At 35.3% G+C, this 13,460-nt stretch overlaps 1 protein-coding gene across 1 annotated transcript in view; it reads right to left on the minus strand.

Moving 5' to 3' along the window:
* The window catches only part of LOC121419397, a 46,076-nt gene that overhangs the window by 18,295 nt on the left and 14,321 nt on the right, over nucleotides 1-13,460 (minus strand). Inside the window, exons 18-29 of the mRNA XM_041613851.1 lie at nucleotides 12,193-12,416; nucleotides 11,764-11,942; nucleotides 10,211-10,403; nucleotides 9,542-9,952; nucleotides 7,066-7,314; nucleotides 6,493-6,577; nucleotides 5,879-6,054; nucleotides 5,161-5,334; nucleotides 3,946-4,062; nucleotides 2,947-3,081; nucleotides 1,382-1,498; nucleotides 355-501 (exon numbers count right to left, since the gene is read on the minus strand). Of these exons, the coding sequence (XP_041469785.1) occupies nucleotides 355-501; nucleotides 1,382-1,498; nucleotides 2,947-3,081; nucleotides 3,946-4,062; nucleotides 5,161-5,334; nucleotides 5,879-6,054; nucleotides 6,493-6,577; nucleotides 7,066-7,314; nucleotides 9,542-9,952; nucleotides 10,211-10,403; nucleotides 11,764-11,942; nucleotides 12,193-12,416 (2,207 nt within the window). The remainder of the gene's footprint in view (nucleotides 1-354; nucleotides 502-1,381; nucleotides 1,499-2,946; nucleotides 3,082-3,945; nucleotides 4,063-5,160; nucleotides 5,335-5,878; nucleotides 6,055-6,492; nucleotides 6,578-7,065; nucleotides 7,315-9,541; nucleotides 9,953-10,210; nucleotides 10,404-11,763; nucleotides 11,943-12,192; nucleotides 12,417-13,460) is intronic.

Here is a 13,460-nt window from a genome sequence, read left to right on the forward strand (position 1 = left end):
AAGAATAAATTTTGGTAAAATATATCTTATTATGTAGTTAAACAGAACTTGCCATGGATCCAACATAAACATAGCATGGGTTATCGAGAGATCAGGTAATTAGGAATTGATTTAAAACCATTAACGAGTCTTGAAGAGATATTAGCACGAATGATTTTAAGAAAACACATACATGACGTGTAAAACGATTTGATGTTATTTGGTTAAAAAAATGTTATCGATCTATCAACTTTTTTTGCGATTTCTCTAGACTAGTCATCACTAGGTTTTCGCAGTCTTACCACATACTTTGTCGAAGAATATTTCATGTCATTAAACCCTTAATATTTCTTGTAATGTTTTTGCCAGTCTTACCACACACACTTCGTCGGAGATGTGATACATCCCGGCATCCTTTCACATATCCAAGCTGATCTAACTCATATATACATTTGAGTGATATATCAATACACACTTCACTCAAACACTGAAATTCTGCTGCATCGATACAGGGAAGGTTACCTGAAAGAAAAAGAAAATACATCATTTCCTCCTGCCAAAAAATAAAATTTCAAAAGCACAACCAATATAAGCAGAACTACGTGATCTTTGATTTGAGAAAATTCATCTATACAAGTTGGAAACTCTACTATTATATACCACTGTATTTATACCACTTACAAGAACATAAAACGTTTTCTTTAAACTTCTAATCACTCCCCTACTATGGTTGTATAGCTACTGTAACAACTCGCAATAACCTGTTTATTTAATCATTTTCTAAATTAAAAATGAAATCTTTTACTTTCAACCTGAAGTGAATAGTAGTAAATGTGATTATAGTTCTTATTTGATCACTTCCTAAAGGATAGTGATAGCTCTGTCGGTAGAACGAGGAATTCGGTTTCTGGTGACCCGGGTAGGATGGGTAGGATTCCTACTTGGTCCACAAAGTAAGGTATTTTACCACGTCCCTCCGAGAGGACCTTAAACTTTCAGTTCTCTGGTTGCTTGTTTACAACCATTCACGATTTCTTATAACATTCTGGTAAATAAATAAACGAATAATCGCCACCACCAATATCACAGATTCTCCTTTTTTCTTGCAATATGTGCTTGTGTATTCGTTTTTATAAATCTTGTGTGTCCTATTATATTCCTGAGCTCATAGTTTTTCTTCAATTATTTCATTTGTCAATCTAACATATCCTATATTTGTTCACAGTATATCGAAAACAGACCTTTATTTTGATTATTTCCACGTGCGAATTTAATTTTTTTTTTGGTGTCTTAACTATCAAGGAACGGTAGCAATTCCTGGAGGTACGGGATAACGATAACTAAAATATAATATAATAATTATAAATAATATAATAAAACAATTGAAAAAAGTGGGTCATACCACATTCTTCTTCATCTTCGAACTCATTTCCTATGCAATCCACAAGTCCATCGCATTCGGCATTAGACGGAAGCCATGTTCCACTGTAACACTGTACGTTTCCACCTTCATAGTATTCTGTTAAGGTAATAAATCAGAAGATATCATCTAATATGATATCAAACACGTTAAATACTTAAAACTTCACCTTAAGGAAATAAAACATCTTGCCATTCAAAAAATATCAAACAAAGTGAGAACGAACAGACTTGTTTAGTAAATATCGCTTGAAGACATCTGTATATGTAATGAGAAATATTTGTCTTGATCCAACGGTAGGCTAACTTTATTTTAATATAAAAAACAAGGCAAACGCCAAGCGTTGTCTCGCCTGCATATTGCAGTCATGAAGAGACTGCATGTCAAAACTATAGGTCATGTCATTAGTGGAACAAACAGATAAGGTCATGCCATTAGTGGAACAAACAGATGCAAAAAGCATCCGAACATACAGTAATAGATATCTTTAATACCTGTTTCGAAGCTATAGAAAGTTATTGTGTGTACGACACAGCACAGTGCCAGTCATGGAAAGTTCATTGACCTTTGACCTTAATCAAATTCGGCTCACATTTGAACTTGACCTGCACCTTCAAGAGATGGACCTCTGTTATGAATTTGGCGATCTCACCTCGAAGCTATAGGGTGTACAACACAGCACAGTGCCAGTCATGGAAATTTAATTGACCTTTGACCTTATTCAAATTCGACTCATATTCGAACTTGACCTGTGCCTTCAGGAGATGGACCTCTGGTATGAATTTGGTGATCCCACCTCGAAGCTATAGAAAGTTAATGGGTGTACAACACAATTGTGCCAGTCATGGAAAGTTCATTGACCTTTGACCTTATTCCAATTCGACTCATATTCGAACTTGACCTGTGCCTTCAGGAGATGGACCTCTGGTATGAATTTGGTGATCCCACCTCGAAGCTATAGAAAGTTATTGGGTGTACAACACAATTGTGCCAGTCATGGAAAGTTCATTGACCTTTGACCTTATTCAAATTCGACTCATATTCGAACTTGACCTGTGCCTTCAGGAGATGGACCTCTGGTATGAATTTGGTGATCCCACCTCGAAGCTATAGAAAGTTATTGGGTGTACAACACAATTGTGCCAGTCATGGAAAGTTCATTGACCTTTGACCTTATTCCAATTCGACTCATATTCGAACTTGACCTGTGCCTTCAGGAGATGGACCTCTGGTATGAATTTGGTGATCCTACCTCGAAGCTATAGAAAGTTATTGGGTGTACAACACAATTGTTGGCGACGACGACGCCGGAAATAGTGATACCTATGTCTCGCTCCGCTACGCAGGTGAGACAAAAACCAAGGGGTCCGTTTGAAGGATAACTTAAATTGTTGATAACTTGTGTTATGACGGTAATAGGGCTCATCAGCCATTTTAAATCAAATTCAAAGGTAGTTACTGGTTACGATAAACATGAACAATAGAAGAATTAGGTTCCTTTTTAAATTATTCTACAAATGAACATTATATTCTTGAGTCTTACGTACCATCTTGACAATCAAATTCATCTCCTCCTTGTTCAGTAGGACAGTCTATTACCAGGTTGCATCTTTTACTTGCATCAATACACATTTTAACATCACTACAAAAGAACTCGTCATCACTGCATTCGCTAGGAAAAACTGTAAGATTCATGATTATTGCCATAGATAGGAACTCATTCTGTTTTCGTAAGGCTCATGCATTAATGCATAAGTATAAACGTAGCTGAATTACAACATTATTTTGTTATCAGGTTATCATTAAAATCAGTGCCAATTTGGCATTAAGGAAATGAAATACTTTTAACGTTTACAGATGGAAATGTTTGATGTAGTGTGCATTCAGACGAGGAAAAGTGCCAAAATATATCATCATCATCATTATCATTATAGATTACATAATCATGGAGCTAATAACGTAAGTAGCTTCATAATATGATCTTAGAACAAGATTGATCACATTAGTTGGTAAGAATGTACCCGATTCCTAAACTTTCAAACTCAACCAAACCATTGGTTGGAATCCCTAACAATCCTGGTAAGTTTTTACTGTTATTTTGAGGTCGGATACATAGTAATGAGAATTATATCAGGAGTTTTACCAAACCGTTTTTTAAGTCTATGAAAAAAATCTCAATCATAATATTCTTAAAGTGCATGGGTGGGTATATCTCAATTGTGCTATATAGAAATTACAAGCATTTCCATCGAAAATAAAAGAGGAGAAAAAAATTGATAAAGAATAGATCTACCTGACTGTTTGTGTGGGTATGCAGTGGGTGCGCGCGCGCGCCCGTGTGTGTGTGTGGGGGGGGGGCAAGGGGGGGAAGAGGGTGCGTGTGTGTGAATGACGGGTAAGTAAAATACACAGATAATGTTAAATATGTCGAAATAACCAAAAGATTAGAAACAAATATACTGATACAAATGCTTTGCAAAAATGCTATTGGGAGGAAAGAGTTGAATGTTTAAAGAAAGGGAGAAAATGTTCAAATTAAGTCTTACTACAAGCAAATTCATCGGAGCCATCGGTGCAGTCACTTATGTGATCACAAACAAATGATATCGAAATACACTGTCCACCAATCAGGCATTTGAACTGGTCTTCCTCGCACTTCACATCTAGATTTACAAAAGTACAAAATAAAATCAGAATGCATGATCATAATTATGTATGGAATAACTGAAGATAGGCCAAAAGAGTTCCGTGCCCTGTCTTAGAAAGTGTCGCCAAAAGATAAAGATCAGTGGCAATTTGAGTTAGAGTTTAAACTATCGCAGCTTTTTTTGTAACACGGAGCTGATATGAACAAAGGATGGTGGTCCTAGTGAAACAGGTAAGAAGGTCACCAAGGTAACCATGGTAACGGTTTAAAAGGTAGGCCAAATATTTCTTGCTCAATATGTCGAAATATTATTTCAGAAAATCGATTTTTGAAAAATAAAATCACAATTTTACGTCATTAGATTAAATCATTCTAAATTTCATCTGTACAGTAAAGCTTCGTTACCTTGATGACATCTCTTGTGTACATCTAATTTATGTGACATTGGATAGTAAATGCGTTTTATAATCTTATGAACTAATTATGTGAATCCTAGCTCATTTGGAATAAGAAAATGAACACTGATCGATTCCCTTTTAATCTAATGAGCTTATGTAAAACAGAAGATTGCACAATGAATCCCAATTTGATGTGTGCTAATGTTAAAATGTATCAATATAGGACAACATATAATATCTATCTCTCTTCTTGGCTCATGACACCGAACTGTTCTCGTGTTTTTCATAACCATCTGGAATGGTTGGCAATTAGTTTAAACATGTATCATGTGATGGAATTATTGATATTGGTGTGACATCATATTTTCCCCCCAAATCAATCCTACTTTTTTAATTTTCTAAAAGATGCTTGATAACATATACATGTACCTAATGTACAAATGAATCGTTGGCAAGTCCCGCCGCTCATTTCCACATTCTTTTTATAAATAAAATAATTGCAACTCACTTTAGTTTTTTTTAAATTTATCTTCAATAATTCAATGAAATGTCACTGAACTGTCCGTATTATTTTGAATATGTATTGTTACTTTGATTATATTTTGATTTTTTTTTTGAACGGAAACAAATAAATCTAAATCTAAATGTATGATAGTAAAATAAGTTATATATATCTTTAATTCAATAACCACAAAAAGTGTTATGAATTAAATTACCAGTATGGTCAACATATGAATCTTCATCCGATCTATCATGACAATGTACTTCACCGTCATTCTGGAAGACTTGTTGAACACATTCACCAGATCCACATTCAAAGGTATTGTAAGAACAATTAGGCTTGATTACAGGAGCACTTAATATCAACTGTTCAGATGTATCACGACGTTCTGCAGAGACAAAATAAAATATAAACATTTCTTAACATATAATTAAGATGAAAAATATTGACCTTGTTTTTCATCAGTAAGGATGTATGAATTAAAAACAGATTATTCATGACCTCATTAATGAACATAACATGTCTCCTCGATTCAACAAAATTTACTATCGGTGCTATTCTGTGTCTTAAAATAACCCTATCATCTGAACCTGATAGGAAAAGTAGGTTAATCCATTTTTTTAACTACGAGGAATAAAAATTAACGGATTAGTAAAATACGGTCAGGACTTTAAATTCAAATAGGTAAATAAAATAAAGCAAGATTTATTACATCTGGTGAGGGAAAGAACTCGTACCTAAAACAACTGAACAACACGTTGGCATCAGGTCGTTGTTGAAATTAATATATAAACGTAGACAAAATTGAGGGAACGTTGGCATCAAGTCGTTGTTGAAATTAATATATAAACGTAGACAAAATTGAGGGAGAAAAGTAAAAATAACAGATGAAAATATGGTTAAAGAGAACTTGTAGCCACTAGTTGACTTACTTCTGTTTGTAAATGCAGTGATCGCTTCCATCTTACAAATGACAGCAGTAGCACTTTCTGACGCACACGGAACATCGTGCCAAAGGCCGCTGAATCGAACTCTACTTAGAATTATGATGGCACACTTCTCTATTGAACCTCCATCAGGCTGTTTTTGCTCCCTGTCTGCTTCATAACTAGTAAAATAAACATATCTAGTTATCACATGTTCATACCATCACACGGGATAGCTTTTCTGGTGGTATCATGACAAGTATTTTTACTACCATTAAACTTCTCCCAAAGTATTGCTTGGATGAGACTGTTGAATCGATAATACCGTACATTTGATTTTGTGTGCCTTTTATATTACGCAATAAAGCCTTATAGGGGAAGCTTTATTTTTTTCAATTTCCTTTGATAGGATCCATAATTTGACCACTAGAGCAAGTTCCTCTAATGATTATACAGGCGAGTTAGACAAACCTGTTTAGTAATTAAAAGAAAGGGTAAACAGGTTACGGTTTTAAATAACATTACACCACTAATAATCAATTGTGAGTAGACCATTGTAAACAAGACGAACTCGGTAACAGGTGAAGCAGAATAAGACCAAGATAAGACTAAGAAGTTACCTTCTGGGTATAAACCAGTCAGTGTAAGTCATGGGGGAACCATCGGTCCAACGAAACATACTAGCAGAATCACGATTACCAAGACCTATAAGACATAAAAATGACAACAAAAATCTTTAATATCATTGCCACCATCATCATTTATCGACATCATATTGACCACCGCTACGACCAACTATATTATTGCTTCTATCATCATCACGAACTATCATCACCGTTATCAATAATAATCTCCATCACCAACACGACTAAATGCCGCTTACACTTGATCTTCTATATTTTGCGTATATTGACTTGTTTGGATGTTAGAACACCATTCGATCACGAACTATCATCACCGTTATCAATAATAATCTCCATCACCAACACGACTACCATCATCACTGTCATTACTCATCATCATCAGCATCATCATCAGCATCATCATCATCACCATCATCATCAGCATCAAACCACCACGATCACCATCACGACTACGATTATTATCACCGCCATCATCTCACATCGTCCTCTACATCGTGTATCATCACGATAATGGCCAGTCCGTTGAGTGATTGAGTATAAGCAATTTACCTATGTATATGCTTTGTCCAAACTCTGACCAACGTAAGATCAGCTGCCCGTGAATGAACTTGGCCTCTTTCGAATCCATGATGCTAACCATGTGTGAGCCGGACAATTCGTTCGGTTGGTGAGTGCAATATTCTTCCGCATCTGTCCATGTTCCATTAACCTGAGCAAAATGGTAGCAGTGTCCGCTGTACAGTACCCAGCCCTCTGGACATGTGGTATCCTCTGTAGCAGTATCAGGAGATTCCCAGTCTGGATGCAAACGCAGAATATAACTATTTTAGGTTCCATATAAGGCTAAATCTTCAACAATCAGAGAAAGGCGTGCATGGACCTATCCACGGAGGATTATTCTATTGGTATACTGGGGGTGCTGAGCATTGTCACAGCACCCCCAGTAACAACAGATAATCCTCCGTGTTAGGTCCATGAAGGCGTGGCAAGAAGAAATAGCCATACCGTCAAGAAAGCTATACTCATGCATAGAAAGGCAGATAGACTTACCTTTCAAGTGCCTACATGTATTTATTCAATTTTTCAATTTAGGACTATTACCTTCAATGACTTCCTCTCCATAAAAGAAAAGATCCTCCTCTTTGCTCTTTTTGTATAAAAGACCCCGAAACCCCCATCCATATTTCTTGTGAAAGCCCCAAATTCCGACCCATTAAGAACATTATTACTAAGATAATTAATACAGAAGATACCATGATTCAGACTCAACCTTCAATTTTTCAGGAAATGATTTGTATGCAGGATGAAACTTATATCTTTCTTTTTTAAAGACATTATTTTGTGTCTGAAAATGCCAAGGTAGTTCACCCGTTTTTGAAGGGTTCCTGGTTTGACTAAATTCTAATAAAAATATGGAATATCTTATGTTCCAACGAATCGTTTTCTTTTCTTGGCAGTACTTTAGTACTTTTTGTGATAATGCATATCTTCCACATGATAGGTAAAACTATGTTTCCTTTGCATAGTGTTATACATAAGAATTTGTAAGATAAATTACATTCATCCATTTATTATTTTTTTCTTTACTAAGGAAGTTCATTGCAGAATAAGAATATTCCAGAATGTTTTAGTGAAGCTTCGGTATGTAGGCGTAAGGCAGAGTAATGATTGGTATTTGTGTAATTTACAATGATTCTTGGCAGACAATATGGCCTGCAAGTGACAGTGGAAAAGGACAATAGGATTACCTATGTGGTTTACATTGTTAATTTCACTGAGGTCTTTTAAGAGTCTTCTGGAATTATGATTGCTCTAGAAAGAAGAATAATATTTTTTTTTAAGACAATGCTAGAAGCTCCCAGTGCAAATTTATATATATAAGCTGGTGGTTCATTCAAGGACATCACCATATCAGCTCGGAATTCAGAGTTTCTCACTAGACTCTATGTCAGATCATATAGTTTATTTCCAACTGGAATACAACTTTATCTTCTGTGGAATAATTTGCATACCATCAATTAACTTGTTGCAGTTATTTTGAGAAAGGAATTCTCAGTTCTCATCGTGATCATCAACCTGTTCTAGAAAACATATTTCAACCAATGGATTGCTGAATTAGACTATTTATAATCAACTTCGTCTTCACGGACATTTCAACTCGTTACAGTGACTCTTATTATTCATCGTGTTTCAACATCAGTTTCATCATCGCCAGCATTGTGGAATTTGATTTTAGGAACCTTTGCCAGCCAACTTGGATATTCATGTATATATATATCATTTGAGATAACTCAGAACTGAATCTTAAAGACATGTAAGATACTGTATTATTTTGTTTTTTATTCTGTGTAAGTAATTAAAAAACAAAAATAATCTAATCAAAATTTTCTTTGTTATTTGTTCGGTATTCAATATCGGAACCAATAACTTTTGGGGCTTTCGTCCGGGAAATGAAAGCCAATTTGAAACGAAAGCCAATTCGAAACAAATGTATAACAGACCACAAGTGTCCGAAATGAAAAAAAAAACAAAGGTTAAAAAAATACAAATGCTTTTATGAATATTAGGTCAATGACTTCCCAATGTTGATACCCTACTTTTCAGTAGACCAGCTAGGACGCCATCTTACAAAGAGTTGCGATTGACGTGATCAACCACAACTATAAAAAGCCAGCAACGTCAACATATTAAATGCACCATTGTACGAAATATTTTCTAGATATGATGCATATTTGTTTATTTACTATTTTCCTTGAAGACTCTGTGTGCCTCCCTTTGTTTACAAAGGACATTTTGCAAATTACCTGAAGAATAATTATGACATTATTGAATTTCCATGTAGTTGAGGTTGATCGGATCGATAAAAACTCATTGTACGACGTGACCCCAATGTGGAATTCACTCTGCCATTAATATCTGATAATGGACAAGTGTGGATGCATGAATCATAATAATGCTAATTAAGAAACACTAACTAAAACTACAATCATATAGCTCTTACAAATTGAGTGTATCAATTACTCACTTTCTTCATCTTCTTCTATATTCACGAAGCGATAATGAGCACGAAACCTCGCGTTGTCATAGTGATTGTTCACCATCAACTCAATCAACACCGTATCAACATCAACTGCCACTTCCATGCCATCATGAACTCCGTCGTCACCGCTGCAGAACGACACAATCGTCTTATGAGGCACACTCGTGTGGTCAGTGACCTCGATATGAGAGAAGCTACAATCCTCTCCGTCAGAGAGACTCAGGTCATCGAAGACAATTTCAATGAATGCATTTGAAGGAGCTTGAAGAAACCACGACTCAGAATACACTCCCTCCACGTATTTTGGGAAGAGTCTGCTGGCAATAATGCCGGGAGAGAAGCTACATAGGTGATCCTGGCTTCCAAGATCCGTCCCAACTGCGCAACCTGCAATATCTATAAGGGAAGAAGCGAAAGGAGTTAAGTTGCAATGAGTATATTAGGCAGAAAGTCTCGAAGGATGTCACCGAATGTGCCCTTACATGCTATCTCATTTTGACTCAGGTTTTGGTCTGAAAGTTCACTCGATGGCTCATCTTGGTCACATCAAAAATGGTAGGCTCACATGGGACAGACACACAACAGTACTGACCAGTTATAGGTAAGGTTCTAAGAATACTAGCAACCAAAAACTGCTAAAAAACCCCCACTCACCTGAGGAATTTACACGTGCCTGAAGTCCAGTTGACAATGATTCTCTCCCCGTTTCTATGGCAACGGTCATTGTAGATGAATTTGTAATGATGAGACCAGGAACTTGGGAATCATCACACGAGAAAGTAAGAGTAATCTCCGGTGAAGTCAATATGACTCTATCCTGGCATAACCCATCAGAACCTTCGCGAAACTGAACCAAGATGATAGGATGACGGACAGTGAGAACGCTAAACCAAACAATTACAATTTGCATCACCATCTATAGATTATCACCATCATTATAATTTGGTTTCACTCTATCCAAAGAAATGACATTTGTGTAGGAAGAAAGTTTTAGTGAAGTTTGAGGTCGAGGAAGTTAGGAGGCGGTATTGAGAAGGAGATTACAGAGCTCTTACATGCTCTTTAGCGAGATATGAAGAAGCTACACCACAGTAAGTTTTAAAGGAAAGAAGAAGTAGTAGTGCAGGAGATGAGAAGTGATAAAATGTTGATGAAGATACTGAAGAACACGATTAAAATAGCAAGAAGGAGGAACACTGGAACCGGGCACTGGAAACAAGACAAATCACATTGTTTGGAATCCGGTTGAGTTTTTAAGTAATGTTTGTGAAAAAGAATATACCAAAAGGGATTTGAAATTATCTGTCTCTACTTTAGTCAAGAAATCTTATGGTTTTAACATTTTTTAAGCTACATAGGAAGGTTTACCAAAATAAAATCAACATCTTGAGACATGTTGAATCAACGACAGCACTTCTTAAAGCTCTGATCCGAGCTAGGAATTACAGACTTCCCATCATTAATTGAACTGATTTAATTTTTTAAGGGTGAGAGCGGTAAATGACACGATTTTAAGGTAAAAATCGTGTTTTAATTTATATTGTCCTCAAGGTTGTAGTGATTGGTTGGCTATTGTTTTTTTTTTTTGATCTACACTAATTTTGCTAGGTCATTCATTGTCTGACCACACGTGACTTCCCGGTGTCATTACGGAAAGAAATGTGTATTCAAATTCTAGCTTTGGGATGAATGGCATGTACTTTTCAATCTTGGAATTTTGCACATAATCGAATTTATAAGCACACTTCCTTACTCCGATTCAATCAAATAGGATCCGAATTTACATTGATTATGAAAATTTCATACCAAATGATTTTTGATAGCAAAGCGTGGTTACAGAACAAGAAATTAAATATTCATATAAGTACCCCATATCTGTCGATGATTATAAGAATGTATTTTGATAGCAAGAGCGTGGTTACAGAACAAGAAATTAAATATTCATATAAGTACCCCATATGTGTCGATGGTTATAAGAATGTATTTTGATAGCAAAGCGTGGTTACAGAACAAGAAATTAAATATTCATATAAGTACCCCATATGTGTCGATGGTTATAAGAATGTATTTTGATAGCAAGAGCGTGGTTACAGAACAAGAAATTAAATATTCATATAAGTACCCCATATGTGTCGATGGTTATAAGAATGTATTTTGATAGCAAGAGCGTGGTTACAGAACAAGAAATTAAATGTTCATATAAGTACCCCATATGTGTCGATGGTTATAAGAATGAAGAATGGATCTGGTACGGTAACATTGGCTTCACAAGAACTGAATGGTATGAATGATGATGGAAACGGGTCAGTCTGGAGATAGGTCCCGTCGAAAATCAAATCAGTTGTTCCACATCCACTTTCACAGGTGATCTGACTCGCTTCACAATCTGTTTTTAAAAAGATGTTGATACATGATTGGATTTAATTTCCATTTCCACAAAGTGTAAATCTATATTTTAGCGTCATACTTCATTTATTGATTGTGATTTATATAATGCTATTATTTCAAGTGTAATGATGACACATATTTTGTTATTGAATTGACCTAATCATTTTGATCAAACGGATATGTATTTTGTTGGAAATGAAATGAAATAAATGATATGAATAAACACATAGTATTGTTTATTTTCTCACCTATAGCTTCATATGTCATCGAGAACTGTATCAAAGAGAATATTGACTGAGCAAAGAACGTCATCCTAATATGATGGTTCATGAAGAAGGTAATATCCTTATAACTTCCACAAATCCTACGACGTTCCGTATTTATGACTACAAGATCTTCTACCGAGACATAGTCCAAGCAATCACCATTACCATCCTGATTCTCTCGAAGAGACACGAACCAGAACGTCAATCTGAGAAAGGGAAAAATGAGAAAAGTTGTAGAATAATATTTGTTGCATAGAGTTGCATGGAAATTCATCGCATATACCAATACTACCACAGAGGTTCTCATGAAGCTGTTACGCAAAAATAGAATAAGTTTTGAGGTTCCAAATCATATTCTCAGTCATCAACTTAAAGGACAAGTCCACCCCAACAAAAACTTGATTTGAATAAAAAGAGAAAAATTCAACAAGCATAACACTGAAAATTTCATCAAAATCGGATGTAAAATAAGAAAGTTATGGCATTTTAAAGTTTCGCTTATTTTCAACAAAATAGTTATATGAACGAGCCAGTTACATCCAAATGAGAGAGTTGATGACATCACTCACTATTTCTTTTGTATTTTATTATATGAAATATGAAATATTTTTATTTTCTCGTCATTGTCATGTGAAATGAAGTTTCATTCCTCCCTGAACACATGGATTTCCATTATTTTAACATTTTGTGCTTCAGGCAAGGAGGTCCTAATCGTCAAATTCGTAAAAATTGAAATATTGTATAATTCAAACAATAAAAAACAAAAGAAATAGTGAGTGAGTGACATCATCGACTCTCTCATTTGGATGTAACTGGCTCGTTCATATAACTATTTTGTTGAAAATAGGCGAAACTTTGAAATGTCGTAACTTTCTTATTTTACATCCGATTTTGATGAAATTTTCAGCATTGTGCTTGTCTGATTTTTCCCTAATGATTAAAATCAACATTTTTCTGAGGTGGACTTGACCTTTAAGATGTGATTTTTTCTAAGAGTCTGACACAGTTTACAAGCACCTGAAAGCACATTTTCCTTCTCAATATCTATCAAGGGTTATAGGAAATTAATTAGGGGTGTCTCATTTACAAGAACACGTTACTAGTCGTGTATAAAAGCGCACATACAAAATAAACCTCTTGAAACAACTGCCTAGTGATATGTCAAGACTGAAGCATTCATACAATTGGTGACAACTTTCAAGTGTAATCACTACAGTAAAAAACACACAAAGAGTTCTCTAAAACATCTT

This window comes from Lytechinus variegatus, chromosome 7 (assembly GCF_018143015.1).
Source record: "Lytechinus variegatus isolate NC3 chromosome 7, Lvar_3.0, whole genome shotgun sequence".
Lineage (NCBI taxonomy): Eukaryota > Metazoa > Echinodermata > Echinoidea > Temnopleuroida > Toxopneustidae > Lytechinus > Lytechinus variegatus.